This window comes from Leptodactylus fuscus, chromosome 1, assembly GCF_031893055.1.
Source record: "Leptodactylus fuscus isolate aLepFus1 chromosome 1, aLepFus1.hap2, whole genome shotgun sequence".
Classification (NCBI taxonomy): Eukaryota; Metazoa; Chordata; class Amphibia; order Anura; family Leptodactylidae; genus Leptodactylus; species Leptodactylus fuscus.
In genome coordinates, this window is record NC_134265.1 from 283,175,306 (window position 1) to 283,198,443 (window position 23,138).

At 40.4% G+C, this 23,138-nt stretch overlaps 2 protein-coding genes across 3 annotated transcripts in view; one reads left to right on the forward strand and one right to left on the reverse strand.

Annotated features, from left to right (window-relative positions):
- Nucleotides 1-23,138, reverse strand: part of LRBA (LPS responsive beige-like anchor protein) — a 426,487-nt gene that overhangs the window by 183,845 nt on the left and 219,504 nt on the right. For both annotated transcript variants that reach the window (XM_075287867.1, XM_075287860.1), the window contains exons 38-39: nucleotides 12,202-12,348; nucleotides 6,019-6,155 (exon numbers count right to left, since the gene is read on the reverse strand). In XM_075287867.1, the coding sequence (XP_075143968.1) occupies nucleotides 6,019-6,155; nucleotides 12,202-12,348 (284 nt within the window). The remainder of the gene's footprint in view (nucleotides 1-6,018; nucleotides 6,156-12,201; nucleotides 12,349-23,138) is intronic.
- Nucleotides 2,374-4,470, forward strand: MAB21L2 (mab-21 like 2). Its single transcript, XM_075287710.1, has one exon. The coding sequence runs from the start codon at nucleotides 2,696-2,698 to the stop codon at nucleotides 3,773-3,775; it is 1,080 nt and encodes a 359-aa protein (XP_075143811.1). The 5' UTR covers nucleotides 2,374-2,695; the 3' UTR covers nucleotides 3,776-4,470.

Below are 23,138 nucleotides of genomic sequence, written 5' to 3' on the forward strand. Positions count from 1 at the left end.
CAGCTGTGCAGGGATGTATGGAGGTGACAGGTGGGGATAGTCCTGTCCCTATATATCCATACGTACAGTCCTCTATATATACACATATATCCTGCCTCTTCTCCCTAGTCTATTCATTAGCAATATACAATGATATGGCGTTTCCCGTCACACAGACAAGAACCGCGGCAGGAGCCGGTGCCCATATAATGGCAGCGCGCCCCGGCACATACATGGCACAGCCGGGTACACTCCGCTACCTCACACGCATTTCCCGCGCAGGGCAGGAGCAGATGTGGAAGAACGAGGAAGCCCGGACCCGCAGCACAGGAGGAAACTTTCCTGAAGATACAACAATAAGAGCCCAAGGAGAAACCTGAAGATGAAGGCGAAGTCCGGCGGGAGAAGTGACAGCTCAGCTCCCACTGCTGACAGGATGAGGCCGGGTACCACAGCAGTACAGAGGAGACCAGCAGACTATGTACGGAGGGAGGGGGTCTTACACTATTATCACCTAATAACACAAGGACAGGGTGCCCACTGCCGCCGCCTCCTCCTCCTCTCTGGTCTGCAACACATTCCCCTCCACCTGTGCCGCATTACACCCAGGCAATGGGATGCCCACAGCAGCATGTATGCCAGCCGTCAGCAGATGGAAGTCTGCTGCATATGGACAGCACGAAGAGTAGAAGAAATCATACCAGACACAGTGTTACTATATATATATATATATATATATATATATATATATATATACACACGTATATTATGGAAATATATATTTATTTATTCATACATAAATACACACGTGCATAGTATCCTATGCTACACACGTATATATAGCACACATGTAGATACACATTTCCAGTTCCATAGTACAAAAAAATATAAATATAATGTACATTCCACACACACATATATATATATATATATATATATATATATATATATATATATATATATATATATATATATATCTCACACGTACATGTACATATGCATATATTTAGATACACAAATGACAAGCTTTCGTGCTGATACATTTATTATTCTCATATTGCTACCTCATCTTTCGAGGTTCTGTACAATGTAATATCCACTAAGTAAATGTATAAATATATAAAAATGTATAAATATATAAAACAATTCCAGAGAAATAAATGTGAACAGATCATCGAAAGCATCAAAACATATAATGCACATGAGTATTCACAAATACACACACAGCGTTATTTTACCCCTCCAATAAATAATTGTTCATGTATTGCTAGCTAGTCATTAAATCAGGCGGACATATTTATTGTACGATAGATAGATAGATAGATAGATAGATAGATAGATAGATAGATAGATAGATAGATAGATGTAGAGCTGCCTCCAGCATGCACACAGGTGTATACCACTGATAACTTACACAATCACATGAAATACATAGAAAATGCTATTAAAGTAATAAGTTGTAGAGTTCACTACAGAGCAGGCACATGTGCCAGTACCAGGGAGTGATAATGCCAGGATATTGTGACATTAAAGTCAGGAGAAAAGAAGTCTGTTTGTGCCAATCAGCTTCCCCTCCACATATGATGGCACCGGCATGATCTGAGCATATAGCCAGTGTACATGTAGTGTGTGTGTATACATATACATCATATTATATATCTACTACTCCCAGTTATAATAATGGAGAGACAGTTACATGAAGGATTGTTCCGCTTTTATTGTTGTTTTTGTTCCTGGCTGATCAGACTGATGTCAACCAGAAACAGATGTGTAATAAAAGGAGAATGGATGCCACGTGTTAACCCCTTCCTGCAGGACCAAGAGGCCCCAGGCGTAGAGTGCCCATCACCGGAGCTGTTAGCCACTACAAACCTCCCCCCACAATCCACCACCCCGGCTGGAGTCTACCTAGTAGTCCCTCAGTGACAGGAGCTGGAGCTCCCGGGCGTGCAGCATTCAGCAGCGCAGGTAGTGAAGATGCAAGGTAGAGGTGCGGGGCAGTGTGCAGGTGGTGAGGATGCAGAGTAGGTGTGCGGGGCATTGTACAGGTAGTGAGGATGCAGAATAGGTGTGCGGGGCAGTGTGCATGTGGTGAAGGTGCACAGTAGGTGTGCGGGGCAGTGTGAGGGTGGTGAAAGTGCAGAGTAGGTGTGCGGGGCAATGTGAAGGTGGTGAGGATGCAGGGTAGGTATGCAGGTGGTGAGGATGCAGAGTAGGTGTGCAGGTGATGAGGATGCAGGGTAGGTGTGTAGGTTGTGCGGGGCTGTGCGCGCCTCACGCGCGGTCCGGGGCCGCCGCCGCTCACGCTGATTGGCTGCAGCGATGACAGCTCAGCGTTCTATTGTAGGGAGCAGGCCCCGCCCTCCTCCAGGGCCCTGGGACCATTCATAAAACTAAGCAACTCCTGCACTAGTGCTGACATTCAGCTATAGTCGGGTGGGCGCCAGCAGCCTGTACCACCCCTGCATGTGCCAGCCTGGGCCTACAACTAGAGTTCCTGCACCAGGGGAAACTTGCTGCAGGGACCAGAGCAGCGCGGGGAGCCTGAGTATGCCAGTGGGCGCAGCGTGCTGACAGGACCTGAGCAGTCATCCCCCTCCTCCTCACCAGCACCACCACTGGTCACCTCTCCTCACCAAGATCACCTCGTAGCAAAGCATTGGATCCCTCAACGTACTGCGAGCCACCGGTGTACAGCCCGGACCTGTGCCCCAACATGATCGCCGCCCAGGCCAAGCTGGTCTACCAGCTCAACAAGTACTACACGGAGCGCTGCCAGGCCAGGAAGGCGGCCATCGCCAAGACCATCCGGGAGGTGTGCAAGGTAGTGTCCGACGTGCTGAAGGAGGTGGAGGTGCAGGAGCCCCGCTTCATCAGCTCCCTCACTGAGATCGATGCCCGCTATGAGGGCTTGGAGGTGGTGTCTCCCACCGAGTTTGAAGTGGTCCTCTACCTCAACCAGATGGGGGTCTTCAACTTTGTGGATGACGGCTCCCTCCCGGGCTGCGCCGTGCTGAAGCTGAGCGATGGCCGCAAGAGGAGCATGTCCCTCTGGGTGGAGTTCATCACGGCCTCCGGCTACCTCTCGGCCAGGAAGATCCGCTCCCGCTTCCAGACCCTGGTGGCTCAGGCCGTGGACAAGTGCAGTTACCGGGACGTGGTGAAGATGATCGCGGACACCAGCGAGGTGCGGCTCCGCATCAGGGAGCGCTACGTGGTGCAGATCACTCCAGCCTTCAAGTGCACGGGGATCTGGCCCCGCAGCGCGGCTCAGTGGCCTCTGCCCCACATCCCATGGCCGGGCCCCAACAGAGTGGCAGAAGTGAAAGCTGAGGGCTTCAACCTCCTCTCCAAAGAGTGCTACTCCCTGACCGGCAAGCAGAGCTCCGCGGAGAGCGACGCCTGGGTGCTGCAGTTCGCCGAGGCCGAGAACCGCCTGCTGCTGGGGGGCTGCAGGAACAAGTGCCTGTCCATCCTCAAGACCCTCCGGGACCGCCACCTGGAGCTTCCCGGCCAGCCCCTCAACAACTACCACATGAAGACCCTGCTGCTGTACGAGTGCGAGAAGCACCCGCGGGAGACGGACTGGGACGAGGCGTGCCTGGGGGACCGGCTGAATGGCATCCTGCTGCAGCTCATCTCCTGCCTGCAGTGCCGCAGGTGCCCGCACTACTTCCTGCCCAACCTCGACCTATTCCAGGGCAAACCCCACTCTGCACTAGAGAGTGCGGCCAAACAGACGTGGAGACTGGCCCGGGAGATCCTCACCAACCCCAAGAGCCTGGATAAGCTATGAGGGCAGCGGGGCACACACAGGACTTGGCCAAAGGATGAAAGGGCATTGCCATGTAGCCCCATAGTGAGTAGTGACACAGCACACACTTCTAATGCACTTGCAGATCAGACATTGGGCTCTCTGGTCAGATCACTTCAGCAATAATCTCTCCTGGGGACCTGCTGTCTACATTGCACATTAGGGACATGGGGGTGAGGGGCATCTAGACCCTGTATTTATTGCCCCCCCTATATCACACCTCTTTCCAGGGATCCGGACTGTAAAGCGGCTCCATTGTATCCTATAGGGGGACCAAGGCCCAGCGCCCCTTCTAAAGGGATCTGTCTGGTCTACAGAAGGGACATTTCGTTGCACAGGAGGAGAGGGGGGAACTCTCTCCTTCCAGACAATGTGAATCCAGTCACAAGAAGCAATCGGACTTAGAAGGTACATTTCATATAAGATGTAGCCATCTTCTTTTATTTTTATTTTGCCTGAATGTTTGTCACTAAGTGAACAAAAAATTATTTAAACTATATAATGTCTCTTCTAAAAGTTCTATGTATAATAGTGCCAAGGTCAGGCTGTGTCCAGCAGCTGGCCCTCCACGTCTGAATACTGACTAATAAAAACTTCAAGATCACTCCTGTCCTGTGACTGTATATGCTGGATGTAATACTACTTCTAGATTCGTCTCCCGTCTTTACTATTTGCTACAGTATATTTATGTATACAGCTACAGAGTACAAGATATGCCTTTGTGAGCTGAGTCATTGTTTTATTGGGGAAAAAAGCACAAAACGGATACAAAGTGAAAGTCATTTCTAACGAAATTATCGAATTCAAATATATGTAAATTATATCTACACACTGAGATATTCTATATAACATTTACTTTGATAATTGTATGTATATAAATATATATAATTTACATATGTACATATTTATAATTTACATGTTTAATTATATTTATAACAATTTATATTAATTGAAATTAACAATTTCGTTACAGAAAAATTTCATATTTTAGTTGCACATCCGACTACATATCTGTATGTGATATTATTGTACATTCCTAGTCTATAGATTTCATATATTCCGATCATTTACAGTAATAGTGACAGTTCATTTAATGACAGCCCGTGTGTCAGTGATGTGACAGCTACTGTTTGGTTGTAAAAACAATCAGCACAGTGTGAATATACACATGATGTTATCTCTCAGATCGTATCTCCACCGCTGTGTGCGATAAATCCTCTACTCCCCCAACACATACAGCTATGGTGGCAGCCAGTAGTAAGTGTTTATCTATTCTACAAACTTCTTATGTTCTATAAGGGATCACTATTAAATATTACAGAAATCATTTTACATTGATTTTTAGTAAAAGGTGATTTTAAATCTAGAACACGTGGATGCATTAAATAAAACTATTTTATGGATATGTCCACTATATAATATTACTAAATATACACACATGAATTAAAGGTAATAATATAATATATACTATGCTGATGACCGGGAAATTGTGATTTGTCCTGGAAGTTAGTAGAGACTAGGGGGAGCAGCAGTAACAGCAGGCCCAGCCCTATTATACTAGATGTAATGTCCTGCGGACATACAAACAAGTCGGATACACTTAACTAATCGTACGCTGCAGCAGTGATATATATAAATGTGCTATATTGTAACTAATCGTACACCTCTAGGACTGCTGAAACAGTGATATATACAATTGTGATACACTGTAACAAATGTGCTACACTGTCTAGTAGTTTACTCCTTTAAGACTAGTGCAGCAGTGATACAAACAAATCTGCTAGTGTGCTAATGAAACTCATTGTACACCTCAAGGACTGGGTACAAAATAAACGTGTTACACTGTGACTATGGTACACCCGTGGGTCTGCTACAGCAATACTATACACAAATATGCTACATTGTAACTAATGGTACACTTGTAGGGCTAGTGCAGCAGAGATACCCACAGATGTGCTACATTCTAATAAATAGACCTGGTGCAGTAATGATACATTGTAACTAATCGTACAGCCGTAATCTATAGAAATGAGCTACATTGTAACTAATTGTACAGAAGTAATACATACAAGTGTGCTATACTGTAAGTAATCGTACAGCTGTCGGACTATTCGCTATGCTGGGATAGTCTAGTACAATAGTACTGGTGTAGGCCCAGCTGTGACAGCCTCCCAGCCTCATCCATCACAGGGGGCTGCTATAAACTGAGGGTCACTTTCTCTTACCTTAGGATCGATTTTCTTAAAGTTCGGATCATCCTCATCCACCTCAAAGTAGAGTTCAAAGGAGGTGACGGACAGGGTCCCCTTTACCATCGCAGAGGGGGCTATCAATTGAGCGGGGGTGCTCAGACTCACCGGACCTGCCAAAAAAGAACTGTGTGAGACCCTGGAGGGTAAATGGGCATCAATATAACAGGAGGGAGGAAGTTGAGGACACGTTATGTACGTAATACACTACATAGACATCGGGCGATCTCCTGGCAAACACATCACATATGTAGGACATGGCTGTAAGTATACGATAGCCGAGTCATAGTCCACACACACGCACACACGTAGGATTCTACAGAAAACATTCCCATAGCCCAGTACAACATCAGAAAACACTACACGGATAGGTTTATGATGTCCTTAGTTTAGCATAAACTCAGTACAGATACGCATGCAAAACGCGGTCTCCCATGTATACATCCCGTAGCAATCCACCTGAAACTATCCTGCACACTTTATAGATTATATATAGTATAGTGCACAGCAATATACACACCTGATGCGCTTATGTGAGAAGCGCATTGACTTAAGTACAAATACACATTCACATACAAAATGCCATAAACTCTCGATATATCGCTAGACAGTGCCATCATTTCTGTACAGTAGTCTCATAATACATAACTACACGCCATGTACATACACAATCCCATTATTTCTTTAGAACATGGCTTTATATATAGCTACACTCATGTACATACATCTTGCCCGATATTTCTGTACAGCATGGTTAGCTACAAATATCTATCAGGTTTCTTTTTCGTAGAGCATAGATAGCAAGATACATGTTCATATTAATGTACTAATGCTACAAGTTCTGTAGAGCAGTCTCATAATACATAGCTACACGTACATAATATCACCATTGCTTTACTACATAGATATACTGTACAAATGTACATACATAAATGTCATCATCTGTGTACAGCAGTCTCATTACATGCAGCTACTTATGTACATGTATACATCCAGCAGTTCTGTACAGCATAATACAGAACACCACACGTGGAAATGCAAGTTTTACTTTCTCCAGAACACAGTTTGATGTAATATTATATATATATATATATATATATATATATATATATATATACACACACACATACATACACACACGCCTATAGTTTCTGTTGAGCAGTCGCATAATGTAAAACTACACATATATACTGCTCCTCATTTCCATGCTTGTGATATAGTAGTTTAATATATATATAGCTATAATCTGTATGTACATACTGCTCCTCATTTCTGTACAGCTATATATGAGATAATATATAGGTACACACGTACTATACATAGATATCGTTCCTCGTCTGATATAATATCGCTATAGAGCTGTACATACACATACTTCTCTTTATTGCTGTAGTATGATATGGTAGTACAGTTATACATATGTACATACATTCTCCCATAGGTTCTGTAGAGTATCAGATACATAAATACTGCTCCTTTCTAGAGAGCTTAGTCTGATATACTGAAAATATATATATATATATATATATATATATATATATATATATATATATATATATATACATACATACATACACACACGCACACACTGTACAATACAATCTGCTCCCTATTTATGTAGATCATAGTGGAATATATAGCTGCACACATGCACTGCATATACAACCTGCCCCTTATGTGCAGAGCAGTGTTAGCTGTATAAATATATATATATATATATATATATATATATATATATATATATATTGCCCTTTCAGCAGGGAATAGCCTCTCTCTAATACATAGCGGTACATACATGATACACAAGTCTCCTATAATCCATACCTGCCACTTATATCTGCAGGTATATAGGCTTATTGATCACCATACAGTACACAGGGCTGTGCAGTACATGAGTGACACGGAAATTCTGGATTAATATAGTGCTGAGGGATGAGGAGCACAGGGCCAGGTAATGATTTTGGTGAATTACTGCCAAAGAATTTCAGATGAATTGTCATTTCCATCGATTGTTAGACGGGTGAGTGTCTTTAATCTAGCATCAATCTTCATGTGTGCCATGTGGACAATGAGGAAGATTCTGTGCTGAGATTAGAGCAGCTCTGCCCTTTCTTCCAAGTCTCCAGATACATTGTGTTTGCAGATGGGCAGCAGATAGCTCCAGAGCTTCCCTGATTTCCCAGTGCTCATCCTCACAAATGAATGAAATAAGCAGCTCTGTGTTCTCCTGCACCCTGAGCATTAACATGTAATCCACAGGCAAAATAACATTTTTCCAATCACTCCCCGACATTCAATTATAGGAGGGAGAGGGCAGCTGCAAGAGGCAAGGGCAGCCTGCTGGAAGAGGGGAGGGGGCTGACAATTTACACTTCATTTCCAAGCCCCATCACTTTATTATTGAGGATTACCTCTTAATCCTATTGCCATTGTCAGGATTATGTAATTAAATCCCTGTCACCTCCATTACAGTATCATTGTATTCCTCTGCATTTTATGTGCACTCTATTTTTTTCCTAATTTTTTTTGTCAGACCTTTCACACATATAAAACCATTACAATCCTGAGCTATTTGTAATATTGTAAATGTGTGTTACAGCAATATTAGACCACTTATTATAGGATGATAAGGGTACAGGGGGTTGTACATGTTCAGGGATTAAAGACAGCTCTATATACAATTTGTATACCACATTATTCTAGAAAATGGTTTACCATAAAAGGTGAGAGACTATTTTAAACTTCTGAAAATATGTCATCTATTATGTGACATGAAGAAAAAACAAAAGCTACATCTTTAAAGTATGCAAAAAAGTATCAAAAACATATGATGGCGAACAACTCTTCTCAGTGTGTGACATTTTCCTCATACAGGGTGAAATGCTGTAATGCAGATGTGTTTTATTCACAACCCCCAATGGGTTCATTCAGCACAACCTGGTATAGAAGCTACACAGTACAAGAAATTAATTATTAACTCATCACTACATATACATACATATATATATACATATACAAGGTGATGTGAAGGCTATATATAAAATACTTCTTCCCTTCATCACTGAGAAGATGCTTTATACGTTGTCCTCATGGCTGATGGAGGAAGCTGCACATACAAGATCAGCCCCTCAGCTGCTTGGATTATTCACTGTCAATGAATTTTAAGTTGCAGTATGGCACACCACATAACTCTCTCTGGGGAACTGGATGGCTTTTAGAGACCCATATGCAGGATAGGGCTGCAGCGTTGTGGGGGAGGGGCTGCTGCACCAAAAACTGGCCGTTCTGAAGCATATATAGGTATGTCTTTGTACCTGTTAAATTCATTTATATATTAGGAGAATACAGATGCCGATGAAAATGTCTAAATTAAATGACAACTATGGCTCATCTTTAATTTTCCTTCTGCAGAACAGTGATATTATTGTACCACCAAATCTCCAAAAATGATGGTGTAGTTACCCTCCCTTTATATAATGTTTTACCAATACTAATATACTTCTAATTGTATTGAGAAGTATAAAAAAAGGTTTAGGCTAAAATAGGCCATAATGAGAATTATATATATATATATATATATATATATATATATATATATATATATATATATATATATATATATATATATATATACACACACACACTCAGATCTCAAAATAAGACCTATGCCTGAACACAGAGCTGACTTAGGCATCCAAGAATAAAGATGAACTTATTTCCTCAGTCTGCCGCTACCAAGTGTCTCATAAGCAAGCAAAATGCATTTCTACGCTTTCTTTAGAGACACAAACTCTATTGTACTACTATGGCTGCACATGAACAGGCTACAGAATCTGTAATAAAGGATACAAGTATACTTAAAGAGGGCCATTGCTCTGTTCCTGTTATTTCAACTAGGAATTTCTGTATATATACAATACTGTGCAAAAGTTTTAGGCAGATAAGCAGTGCTGCAAAGTAAGGATTCTTTCAAAAGCAAAGTTTTAAAGGAGTTGGTCAGGGATGTATTTATGGCCAATTGTTAGGATAGGCTATAAATATCTGATTCATGGCGGTCAACAAGCAACTCCTGCAGCTGTACAGGGCCCCTTCCAACACTGCTACTATACAGTACATGGCAGAGCTGGAAGATGTTGGCTCCTTGTACTGTGTAGTGGTAGAGCGCGGTTACTGCACCTCAGCTCCCTTTAAGATCAATGCAATGAAAGGCATTCTTAATTTGCAGCATTTTCTCCACATCTGCCTTAAACGGTTACATAGTAATGTATTGGGTGGTACCATTCCCCAAGTCAGAGAGGTGATTTGTAAAGTGCTGCGGAATATGTTGGCGCTATATAAAGTTATCATTACTATGATCCTGAACAATCTGATACTGTAAGCACTGAATATAAAGGGACACAACCCCAACTGGTAACACTCAGTCAATTTATTCATAAATTCTAGAAACATTAACAGAGGAACATCGCAATGCAGAGTTCTTAGAGAAGATGCTGTAGAATTGCTATATTATGGGGAATAAAATCTTTACTAAGACACATGCCACAGGTGGTGACAACTCCTCTTCAGAGGACATTTCACATCAAAATGCGGACATTGTTATTTTATTTTTTTTACAAATAATTTGAGCCTTCTATGATGCATCTATTCTAGGTTTCTTATGGCTGCTCATCAATATCCATTATGGCTTCTACCTCACCCACTATGCTGGTATCATATGCAGCATTTGTTTTCGGAAAAAAAGCCAAAGTTTTTCTGGTAGATTTTTGCAGCAAAGCCATTAGTGGTTTTTAAGGGTATGCAAAAATATAGTAGAAGTAATAATACTTCTTCCTGCTGGCTTCACAAACTGGTGGTATCTTTCCAAAAATGCTTCATTTACATGCTGCTAACACATTGTTCTGTCAAGTGACCTAACGTTTACTGTTGAACAACAATGAAAGCAATTGGTCCGTACAGTGCAAAGCCTACAATACTCATTATGGCCATATTTACACAGACTGTTTGTGGAGTTTTTTTTTGTAAGTCTCCTATTACAAGAATATACATACAAAAATGATGAACATCTTTATACACAACATTTTGATTGGTGGCATTTCTTATTGTTTATTTGTGGTCAGTGGTATTTTATTCAAAATGCAGGATGTTGGTATTCATGGACTTGAATAAGGGTCCATTCACACAGAGTTTTTTGGCAAGGATTTTGGCGCAGAATCCGTGTCAGAATCCAAGTGGAAAAAAATCCTCCCTGTAATTTTCTGTGGGTTCCGCTAGCTTTTTTTTTCCCACTACTGGAAAAAAAAAAAGCTTTCTTCAGGTGGATTCCGCCTGCAAAAACCAACGCAGTCAATGTGAGGTGGAAAATCCGCATGGAATTGGCAAAAACCACGTGGAAAAACCGCTAGCGGATTTTTCAAGGTCCATACACTGTGCTGGAGGGAAAAAAAAGGATTTCCTAATTCCTGAAGCGGATTTTTTCCTTGCCAAAATCCTCACCAAAAAACTCCATGTGAATGGACCCTAAGGATTTTAATATGCCTTAAAAAATTCCTTGTGCAAAAAAAATCCTCCACCAATTAAAAGCAGAACCAAAAACAGTCTTCAAAAAAAAAAAAGCAGGAGATTTGTTTAGGCTTTTTTTTCAAAATGTGCAAAAAAACATGAACAAAAAATTAAAGTTGTGCATGCCCAGACCTTAGAATATATTATCTGACAAAAAATTAATAGAAAGAAAAATGGAGGCAGATGTCCTTTACATTAGATTATGAATTTCACTCGGCAGAGGGTCTGATGTGGGTGCAAATTACATTTGAAGTTCAATACCAGATACTATGACCATAAACTTCATCAATGTGGTTACTGAAGGGGCGCTAACATCATAATCTATAAGGACGGTATCTAAGAGCTTTAGATCAGGTTCAATAAAGATCAGTAACATATACAAATGGCCAGGGAAGATCATGTGGATGTAATGCATGGTTTAGATATAGAACACAGTTTTGTTTGTGAAGGATGTAATATAACAGGAAACCCTGTACGTACAGAGATCTGAACCAGGGCTAAAATTTTGCTTGGCATATTTCAAAAATAAAACCAAGTAAACGGCACGGGCAAGCAGTACAATAGGTATCATCATATTGGCAGAGTTAGCTTTCAATTTACCTGTCAGATTTTCCAAGTCCTTCTCCTCTAATGATGACAAGGTGTCATCATCCCCTTCCAGAAGGCTATCGCTCTCAGATATCTGTCCTCCAACAACCTGACTCTTGATTGACTGCTTTCCTTTCACAATAGCATTTTCTTCTGGATCTACAATGAATGTAAAGAAAACATCTGTAAGTGGTAAGATCAACAAACATATCGCACACCGCAATACCCGCACCTACAACTCAATAATTGTGTATCTATAATCTGTACTACAGTATATACAAGTCTGATAAATGGCATTATAGTGATATATACAGTGATTGTATGAAGGTGAACAGGCAATGTGGTACAGTATTTGGTGACCTGAATATTCTTTCACAATAACCCTTTCAGTGCAAAAAAGACATTTTATTATTTCTACATCACTATTCTACTCAGCGTGTGGAGTCTATTCATGCATCTGGATCTCCCATTGGCTGCTTGAAAAGTACCACCGTCCTAGATAATCTTGTTTGCTGAGGTAAATTATATATATATATATATATATATATATATATATATATATATATATATATATATATATATATATATATATATATAGCAGTTTTCCAAATCCGTACAATAGGGGCCAGACTGTGTGAGAAGTTTCTTCTGTAGACATATGAAAGTAACATCCAACTGGGTCAGAACCCTTTAGTTGACCAAAAGCTATGAACCAAATTTATCAAGTATCATAAAACGAATTTTTTTTATAAAAAAAAAAAAAAAAAAAAAAAAAGCAAACTTTTTTTTTTTTCAATTTGAGTTTCTATCTGAGCTAGACTGGGCAGTTATAAATATGCAGGTAACTTTTTTGTCATCTCGTAAACACTAAATGTAAATCTGATGAGGATCCATACAAGAATACCATAAAATACCTGCTTATCTTAGCCTGAGCAATGACTAGTCAATATTTTATACAGTCTGAAAATATGTAGGTGCACCACAATTTTTTTTTATTTTTTTTTTAAAAGCCATTTGTTGACCTTTTATTTGGCAGAGGCCTGTACATGGACAGCTACAGATGTGCCCAACAACCCTCATCTGCTGTTCTACACGAACACGAAAATACAAAAGGAAAAGTCTAGAACAACCCCGAGGCTTGTATTGCATAGTTTCAATCAAGAGGTGCTAGGAAAAATGTCCTCCCCCCTCGTGAGAACACTTGTCTTTACATAAATAAAACTCCCCAAAGCTACAAGGCTTCCATGTGAGGAGCAGCGCCCCTAATACAGCTCGAAATGAAACACCATTCCTGTATGTCAAGGTAGCATATGTGCAACATTTTGCAATTGTTCAACCTGAGCCGAGAAACCCCTTGTCATGGAAAATATGCAGCTTATTGATATTTGGAATGGTTTTCCTGTAATTAACTCCCCCTTGAGGATTTTAAGTTAGCAGCAGTGAAATTACCAACATTGCTTTAATACACACCACATGGGCCGGGGCCTTTCAGAAATCTCAGTGGCCTAATAGTGCTGTGCCACAGGAGTTTCTCTTCTTTCCTCCAGTAATTAGACGGCGCTCCCCCCAACACAAATTAAAGGATAATGATTGTGTTTAGAAGTGGCCATAAAATATCTGCAGCTTTACAGACCAAGTCTAGACTTTATAGGTTTAGCCATCATCTCAGAAGATGTCAACGTTTCCTCTGCGAAATCTGAATGTTCTCATACTGCAATCTGCCCAAATTCTGCAAGCCCCGAGGCTCCATTCGTCTACATCATAGTCGGATCCACTTTCCCTTTAAGATGACTGTTGCTTTGTTAGATATTCCTGTACTGCTGCGGATGAGATCAGACTGACTTGCAGCAATGCTATTTGTGTAATGGAATCTATTTTCTTCCATTTTTTTTTTTTTCAAAGTGTAGCACGCACAATATGTTCGCCACATATAGGACATTCAGGACTCTTAGAAACACTTATTGCTTTTTGGAAAAATTAAACCCAAACGGATAATGAATGAATGTGAGTGAATGTCCTTTGTTATTGTACAATGAGTTAGATTTATTCTGAATGAAGACTCAAGTAGGGCCCGAGGACTAGACCTTCCTTTGATCGGATATCCAATAATCCAGAAAGTCACTGTACTTCTGCAGCATCAAAGTTTTTTGCTCTCCAAATCCAACTTAAGGCTTTAAAAATAATTTAAAAAAATGGTTTTTTTTTCTAGAAAACGATTCATATTAGCAACACAATCCTGCCATGTTGTACAGAAACACTTTCTCCAAATCTTGTACCTAAGCTGTGTAGCTTGCTCAATTCTGATCATTCTTACATCTTTCTGAAAACACATTTCTTTATATCTGCAATAAGAAATCATTTTTTCGGCAGTGTTCACAGACTGAGTGTTGCAGATTTGCTCTATTAGTGAATGGGGAGAAATAAAACTCCTTTACCTGCACTGTTTTATAGAGGGATCTGTATCATGAAATGACATTGTGGTCACAGGGTGTTCTTTATGTGGAATTTCTCCTCCATTAAATATAAAAAAAAAAAAAAAATTATAGCACAAAGCGCAATATCAACTCAGGAAATCCAGTAATTACCAAGTTCAGGTCATTGCCATGGATAAAAAGATAATGGAGTAGAAGTGAATCTGTGAAATTTCTAGTGACCGATACCTACAGACATTAAGCAGGAACTGAAAGGGGCCTCAACATTGTTTCTTCCCCAGCAGGGTTGTGGAGTCGGTAGGCCAAAGCACCAAATATTCTTGCACAGCTGGACTCAGATTTCCAAGTCTGCTCTAACTCCAACTCCTTCATAAATGGATGACAGCCTTGAACAAACAGTAAGAATCCGCATTTCCAGAACTGGTTTTACATTCTTCAATGTGCAGATAGAAGAGAAGAGAGATAAACCAACTACTTTTTCTACTTCTACTGAAAACCATGTGTAAGAATGCCCCAAAAAAGGTGTATTTTATATAAGTAACTCATTTACCTTGAGATTTCAGTGGGGTGTCTTTTTGTTAGATATAGTGAATACCACCTAGGTGGAAACCGTGCATGTGCCTACTACTAGATCAACTAAAGAAGAGCAATACGTATTCAAGTACATGCTGTCAAGTTGGCGGATCTCTGTGTTCTTAAAGGGATTCTCCCATCTCAGCAAGGCTGTATGCAATGTCTGCTTCTCACTTCCTGTATTTCTCTCCCTCCCTCCCTCCCTCCCTCCCACTGAACGGGACAAAGAACACTTCTGCAGGTGAGACTATCTGCAGATTCCTGTACAGAAGAGACTCCGTGTTATCTGTGAGTTTACATAGAGAGATAAGAGGCTTGGCTTTATCAGCAAAGTGCAAATATCTGAACGGATTGTCCTGATGTCACTTGTCCTATCTCCAAGGTCTGTGGTTATAGCAATGCAGTGTAAACAATGGGAGGAATAAGATCACATAGTAGGTTAAGAAAGCAGAATTTCTAAAGCCATATATTTAGGAAAAGGCTTCAATTTACATAAGCTACCAGTATAGATAGGATCCTTGAGATGGGACAACTCCTTTAACATGGCTGGCTAAGTAAAGAGAATATTAATTATTATGGAAGAATATCTCCTTATATGTTCTAATATGCTCCACACCATACTGTCTTAATGATTTTGTTCACTTGGATAATCCTGGATATATTTTTTGTCTGCTTGCAGTAACTGGGCTCATAATACCTTCATATGGTAAAATAAGTTCATACTACATTTTCAGTAGATGGAAGTATTTATTTAAAAGTATGTATTCTATATGCACCATCTATGATATTACCCAAAATGCATTGGTAACGTACGCCGTCCCACAAATTCCATATACATGACTGAAAAAGGAAGCTAGAAAGAAACATCCCACATTATCCCATAATCTAGATCAGCATAAGCTCGCCTTGACTGTTTCTTGCATTTCCTCTATGACATCTCATTTTGACAAGTTACAGAGAGTTAAGGAAAATAAATATTTGGCTTGCTCCTTGTCAAACACTGTATATTACTTAGTATATGTAGGTACTGTTCAGGAATTCAGTCACTAACTCTATTTACTATCCATTTATTCACGTTTTCTACCAGACTTGAGGTACCCACCGCTCAATATCTTTGGAGATCATTTTCAGAATACACAAGAAAACTTCCCAAAAAATCAAAAAGGGGTGCTCCATTAAGTGCAAGTTAACCCCTATTCACAAGAAAGGGGATAACTCTCATTGTGGGGGACTGGAATGCCGTTCATAACAACGGGGGTACATGCACCGCCATATGAATAGACTAGCAGATCTTGCATGTGTGCTGCCACCCCATTTATCTTTGTGGTACTGCAGGAGAGGAGTATAGTGTATGGTTATCTATAATAAACACATACAGTGCCTTGTGAAAGTATTTAGCCCTCTTGAACTTTTCAGCCTTTTGCCACATTTCAGGCTTCAAACAAAGATATCATATTTCATTTTTTAGGGGAAGAATCAACAAGTGTGACACAATTGTGAAGTGGAACGAAATTTATTGGATATTTTAAACTTTTTTTAACAAATAAAAAACTGAAAAGTGAGGCTTAAATCAAGAATTAGTCATGAATAAGATTTCCCAAGAAAGGATAACTGTGTCATCCAGCTCATTGATAGTGGTCTTTCCGCCAAGAAAATTGCTAAACTGCATCACGTGAGTGCAATGACAGTTAAAAGAAAACAAAATGAAGTCCATCCATTCAAAAGCTAAGAGGAGGAAGTCGGCATCACAAGGTCTTTCAGTAGTGGCGTGGCAAACAGGGCAGTGGTGGTGGCCCTATGCTTCATGATAGTGAAATCACAGATGTCCATACAAGCACTGTGCGATGCACATTACACAAGTCTGAAAAGGTGAAGAATAGAGATAAGCGAGTACTATTTGAAACTCCCGTTTCGAATAGCACACACCCATAGGAATGAATGGAAGCGGCCGGCATGCAGACTTTGCCAGTAGCCGGCCGATTAACCCCCTGCGTCCATTCATTCCTATGGGTGCGTGCTATTCGAAACAGGAGTTTCAAATACTACTCGCTCATCTCCAGGGAAGAAGCCTTGACTACAAGATCATCATAAAAAGCACTGGATCGAGTTTGCAAAAAAAAATAAAAAATATAAATACAGGACAGTAGAAGATTGGAAACAGGTGATTTGGAGCAATGGAATGAAAGTCAATAGATTGGGCCCTAATAAGTTCGAATCGGTCTGTGAGGAACAAGAAAAAAAGGGGCGGGGGGGAACGGATACTGAAATTGAAGTAAGGGTAAGTTCACACGGATCTTTATTCAAAATCCTGACCAAAAAGACGGCTCCCATTGAAATCAATGGAAGTTGATTAGGAGTTTTTTCCGCCTCAGGTTCCGGAACAAAAATCGCCATGTGAACTTACGCTGTCAAGTTCGGTGGCCGAAATCTGATGATATGGGCTTGTTTCACAGCCAAATGCATTGGATACTTGACCAGGATCGATAGCGAGCTGAGCTATATGTGAGTATTCTACAAGTTAAGTTACTTTGTACAGTCAAGTACTATGGGTACGAAAAGGACAACATAGTGTTCCAGCAGGACAAGGACCCGAAGAAATCGTCGGGATTAGTAAAGAAATGATGCAATGACAAAGAAGTAGAGGTGCTGTATACACAGTCCCCATACCTCAACCCAATCATACACTTGTGGGTAGAGGAAGAAAAAGCAGTATTCGTACCCAAATTACTCTAGCAGTATGCACCAACACTGGGAACATGTAGAAATGACCTGGGAAAGATTTTGGTCAAAACATAATTGAATCTGATTAACAGCATGCCCAGAAGTATTCAGGCAGTATTATAAGCCAAAAGGTGGATTCACAAAATAACAACAAAATAATAATTAGCAGCAAAACCGTAACAATGCAGTTACATGACAAAAATCTGCAGAACTAATCATATGCTAAACAGTTGCAAGTCAAATTTATGTAATAGATAGCCAAGATGAAGGTCTATAAAATGATGGTAGTTTCACGTTCTAAGGTGTAATGTAGGGTGAGATACGGAGCCTGAAAGTCACAAGTTCAAAACATTGTTACCCTTTTACTCATCAGTGTATAAGTAGTTTAGAAGCCATTTTGATGATGTAAAAGAAGAATATTAGTAAATTTACCATAAAAAGCATGAAGAATGTAAAATCTAAAACTACATAATTGCATAAGAATGAGTATGCATGCCAGCTAGTGTGAGAACCTACACATATAGTGCAATGGTCTCATCAGGAGACAGATATGTCAGCGTTATGATCCCGCTGTGCTGAGCCGTGCACGAATAAAGTAGAACATTTTATTAAACGTACCTGATTATGTTACTTTATCCTACTCAAACACTAAAATGAATCAACAAGCCAATGTGTTGAAGCAGGCAGCTTTCATCCTAAAGGCGAATGTCAAGTTCACAGAGTATGATATATGAGTGCTGGAGAGGCAGTCATACTACATCATTACAAGTCACCCTTGGTGCACGAGTATTAACAATAACACACTTTCTTGCCCTCTCTCGCTCTGAGATTTGTTTTGGTACTTCAGTGAGACCCTTAGATCACTCTATGACTCTAAACAGTACAGCTACATAGAAATTTACAGGTGCTGAAATCTGAAAGAATGTTTTACCCTTAAAGAAAGCTACTAAAAACAGATCCCTCATAACATACAGTATTTTCTATATGAGAGACAAACTGATGAGCTGTGCAAAGGAACTTCGCCAGAAGGCTGTGGAATATACAATTTGATACCTGTTTAAAAGGCTATATAAAATCTTTTAATGATAAAACATCTATTCATGTATGTGGAAATTCACTCAACATGAAGGCTGCATTCACATCTAAGGTGAATTGACTGCAATTTCTGTATGCATTACGTGTGGATTTTGCTATGGGCGACATACTAATCACACTACACAAGGTATGATCTAGTACAGGGGTCGGCAACCCCTGGCACGCGAGACATATTTTGCTGGCACGGCAGCCAGCCCGCAACTTTCATACACTAAATTGAGAGAGCGCGTCCCTTTCAGTGCTCTGGTAGAGCTGCGGTGTAGGACACGCCCCCTTCTCTCACTGCCCACCAATCAGAGGTGAGCCTCTCACTGCACAGGATAAGGGCTCCCTGGACCTGCTGCTACATGTGAGGAGGAGCTCCTGCCGTCTGCAGCCCTAAGGAGGAGAGGAAGCAAAGTGAAAGTAAAAACAACACTAGGTACGTGTGTTACTAACTATTCTTATTACTGTCAGGCATTTGGGGTTATTAATTTAGTTTTAGTAACTCCATGTGCCTCAAATTAATAGCAGTTAACCCCATCATGTTCCTCACATTAACCCCTGTGTTGCTCACATAAGGGTTACTGATGTGTGAGACATATGGGGGTACTAATGAAGGACCTATATAATGAAGATATTCGCTTATTACCTCCATGTGTCTCACATATCAGTGTTTCCTTATGTAAAGCACACAGGAGGTTAATGTGAGGGACATGATGGGGTTAACTGCTATTAATATGAGGCACATTGAGTTAACCTGCAATGCACATGACCAGACTCTATCTACAACTGCGGATAAAGTACAGACCTATATATTTCAATTGACCCATATATACAGCCATTCTTTTTGTGGCTGTGTATCTGGGCCAAATTGAAGAGCTGAAAACTATTGAGCAGGTCCTATATGTGTCCTATACATCCCCTATATCTGTCTGCATTTGCAGCCCTGTCAATTCATTTTTAAGGTATAGGTCAGTGAAAACCACATCCGTGCCATTTGTATGCAGGAGGCGTAAGGCTGAGGCCCCACATTGCAGAAACGCAGCATTTTTGTTGCAGATTTTGATGCGGTTTATTTCAACCAAAGCTAAAAATGGCTACAGAAGGAATGGGAAATATATAGGGAGCGTCTTATACGCTTATACCCTTTCTTATACCCTTATACCGCATTCTTATACCCTTCTGCTCAATCCACTCCTGGCTTAGGCTCAGAAAAACGCAGCAAAATATGTAACAAAAAAAGCTGTGTTCCAAAAATGTTGGGGGCCTTAGGCTAAAGCCCTACGTTGCAGAAACAGCTTTTTTTCATTGCAGATTTTGCTGGTTTTTTTGAGCCGAAGCCAGGAGTAGATTGAGCAGGCGGGAGACATATAAGAAGCTTCCTATATATTTTCCATTTGTTTTCTAGCCATTCTTGGCTTTGACGGAAAAAAAAACGCAGCTAAATCTGCAATAAAAAAGCTGCATTTTTGTAATGTGGGGCCTCAGCCTTAGTGTGATTCTATTGGATGGTGACACTGTAACTAGGTGCAATTATAGCCAAATCCAATTCCTGGGCACCAGTGCATTCACTTTGTTGAAAGTGTGACACCCATTAATTCCTGGCTGGGGTTTTGCTGTTACTGCACCGCCAGGAACTAAAAGTGACAAATTAATCTGCGTTTCACTTAGGGAGCGTTCACACTACCGTCGGTATCTGACAGCTAGTGTCCACTGCTAATGTCTGTTCAAAATCTTGTGTGGACATTAGCAGCAGACACTAGCTGTGTCTGTGACATTTTGCATTGATTTAAATGGACATCGGGTGCGTTCGTTTACTGTTCGTGGGTGTCCTTAAGTGTCCGTTCCCAAAGATGTCCGACTTTTCAAGCGGACAGAAAAACCTACATGTCAGGTTTTTCTGTCCGCTTGAGAAGTCGGACATCTTCACTTGCGGACAGGGAAGGACAGGCACGGAGTGCAAAAGAACGCACCCGATGCCCATTTAAGTGAATGACAGGTGTCACGGACACAGCTAGTGTCCGCTCCTAATGTCCGTGACAGATTTTGAGCAGACACTAGGAGCGGACACTACCTGTCGGACACCAACAGTAGTGTGAACGCTCCCTTAGTGAGCGTAACCATAGGGAAGGTCATTGCTTGATACTGTTCATTAGCTTAGGGTGGAGGAAAAAAAAAAAAAAACACCCGATAGGTTTACGTAATACTTTGTATATATATTAAATGGGAAAAGGAGTGTTAAAAGTTTTTAAGTGTGTGTTTTTAGTATGTAAAAAAAATTAGCCTTCTTTAATCATTCTAGGGGTTTGAATATATGACAACTTCATCTCTTGTGCAAAGCACTGCAATAGACACAGAGATGGCAGAAAAAGGCCACATCGTCCATCCAGACTGCCTGTACAGAATTTGGATTTTGCCTAAGGGCTCATTCACACTACGTATACGGCAGCTGATTCTGAACGTAAAACACGTTCAGAATAAGCGGCGTATAAAGCAGTTCCATTCATTTCTATGGGAGCCGGCATACGAGCGCTCCCCATAGAAATGAATGGGCTGCTTTTTTCACTACGAGCACTCCCATTGAAGTGAATGGGAAGTGCCGGCGTGTACGGCTAGCTCTGCTCATGCCAAGCGGCTGGCGATTACGTAGTGTGAATGCACCCTTAAGATGTCTTCCTATTTACATCACAGAAGACAGATTTGCATATTCTTACCATAGTTCTTCCCTCAGAACCTTGAATATAGGGAGCGTACAGGTTTCCTTAGCTCCTAAAAACCGCTTTGAACGTACTACATAGGACCTATTTGGTCTCTGCACATCTAAATATTATTTACCCCTCAGTCTCAACGTTCTGTTTTCAGGGATGTCAGCATAGTGGCACTTTGTATTGTACCTAAAGAGATCAACCATATGCCTTTTGGGTGGGTGATAAATCCCTTGATATGCCTAACTGGTATTTTAAACTCTCCCAGCACTTTTTGACTACAAATACACATAGCATTTACAATTCTTGGTTGTTAGAATCTGCATGAACTCCATTAGATTATACCACATGTTTAATTCGATCCAGCAAGATTCATAGAACTATTCCAGAGGGTATGGCTCCCATAGATGTGCTCAGCCCACTCCTCTAATGCTGTATATTATTTGTCTCTAACTGTATGTATTTATTCTATGTACTATCTTTCCAATTCACAGCATTAGTATTTCTACTATATGGACTGCCATTAAAAGGTTTGTATAGCATATGAACAAGTATGACATTCTTTGTATTGTCTATTTGTATTGCAACTCATTTGCCTTTTTGACTGTTCTTTATTATTAATAAGGGTTTATAGGTTTGATACTCAAGTTTTAAAAAATTTTTTTTAGATGCATCTACTACAAAGGGGGATATATCCTTTGAATTGAATTTTGTGCAGAGATAGCTAAACTGTTATTTATATTAACCCTGAATTAAATATCATCTCATGAATATCATCTCACAATTTGCAAGATACACACCGCACATATTGTGCAAGTAATTCTTACATGTAAACCCAGTATTTTCGTAGTAATGTTCCTTTACTGGAGTCACATAAAGACACATTAGGCTCTGAAAAGCATACAATCTACTGGACCAGCTAATTCATCAATGCCATGTGGCCAGTAACAGCTTGCAGCAAGGCATATAATAAGGTTACTCACAATGTCAATACCTTTGTGCTATGGGCACCTTTGTACACATTGCATGCTTTGCTATAATTTGTCTCACATTATATTAACACATCTTAAATCTTCCCACAATGATTACTTCTATATTTGAGACACAAATGTGAATATATACTGTCAAACTATATTAAGATATAAGGGCAAATCAATACACCAGCAGTGCCCTTCATACTCTGCTCCAACATCAGTGTTGCTTGATGCAAATTAAAGTCAACATTAGATATTTTACTAAAGTTATCAGATTTACTTATACTGCTTTGAAGTTAATGTGTTGCCAAAAAAGACCTATTTTTAAATCAAAAATTTATGTTAATCCCTTCCCACTCTACACTGTACCATTACATCGCACTGACTGTATACTCAAAGAGAATCTTTCACCAACTTTACCAATTCCAGTTCTTAGCATCTGTTAATAGACACTTGTCAACAGATTC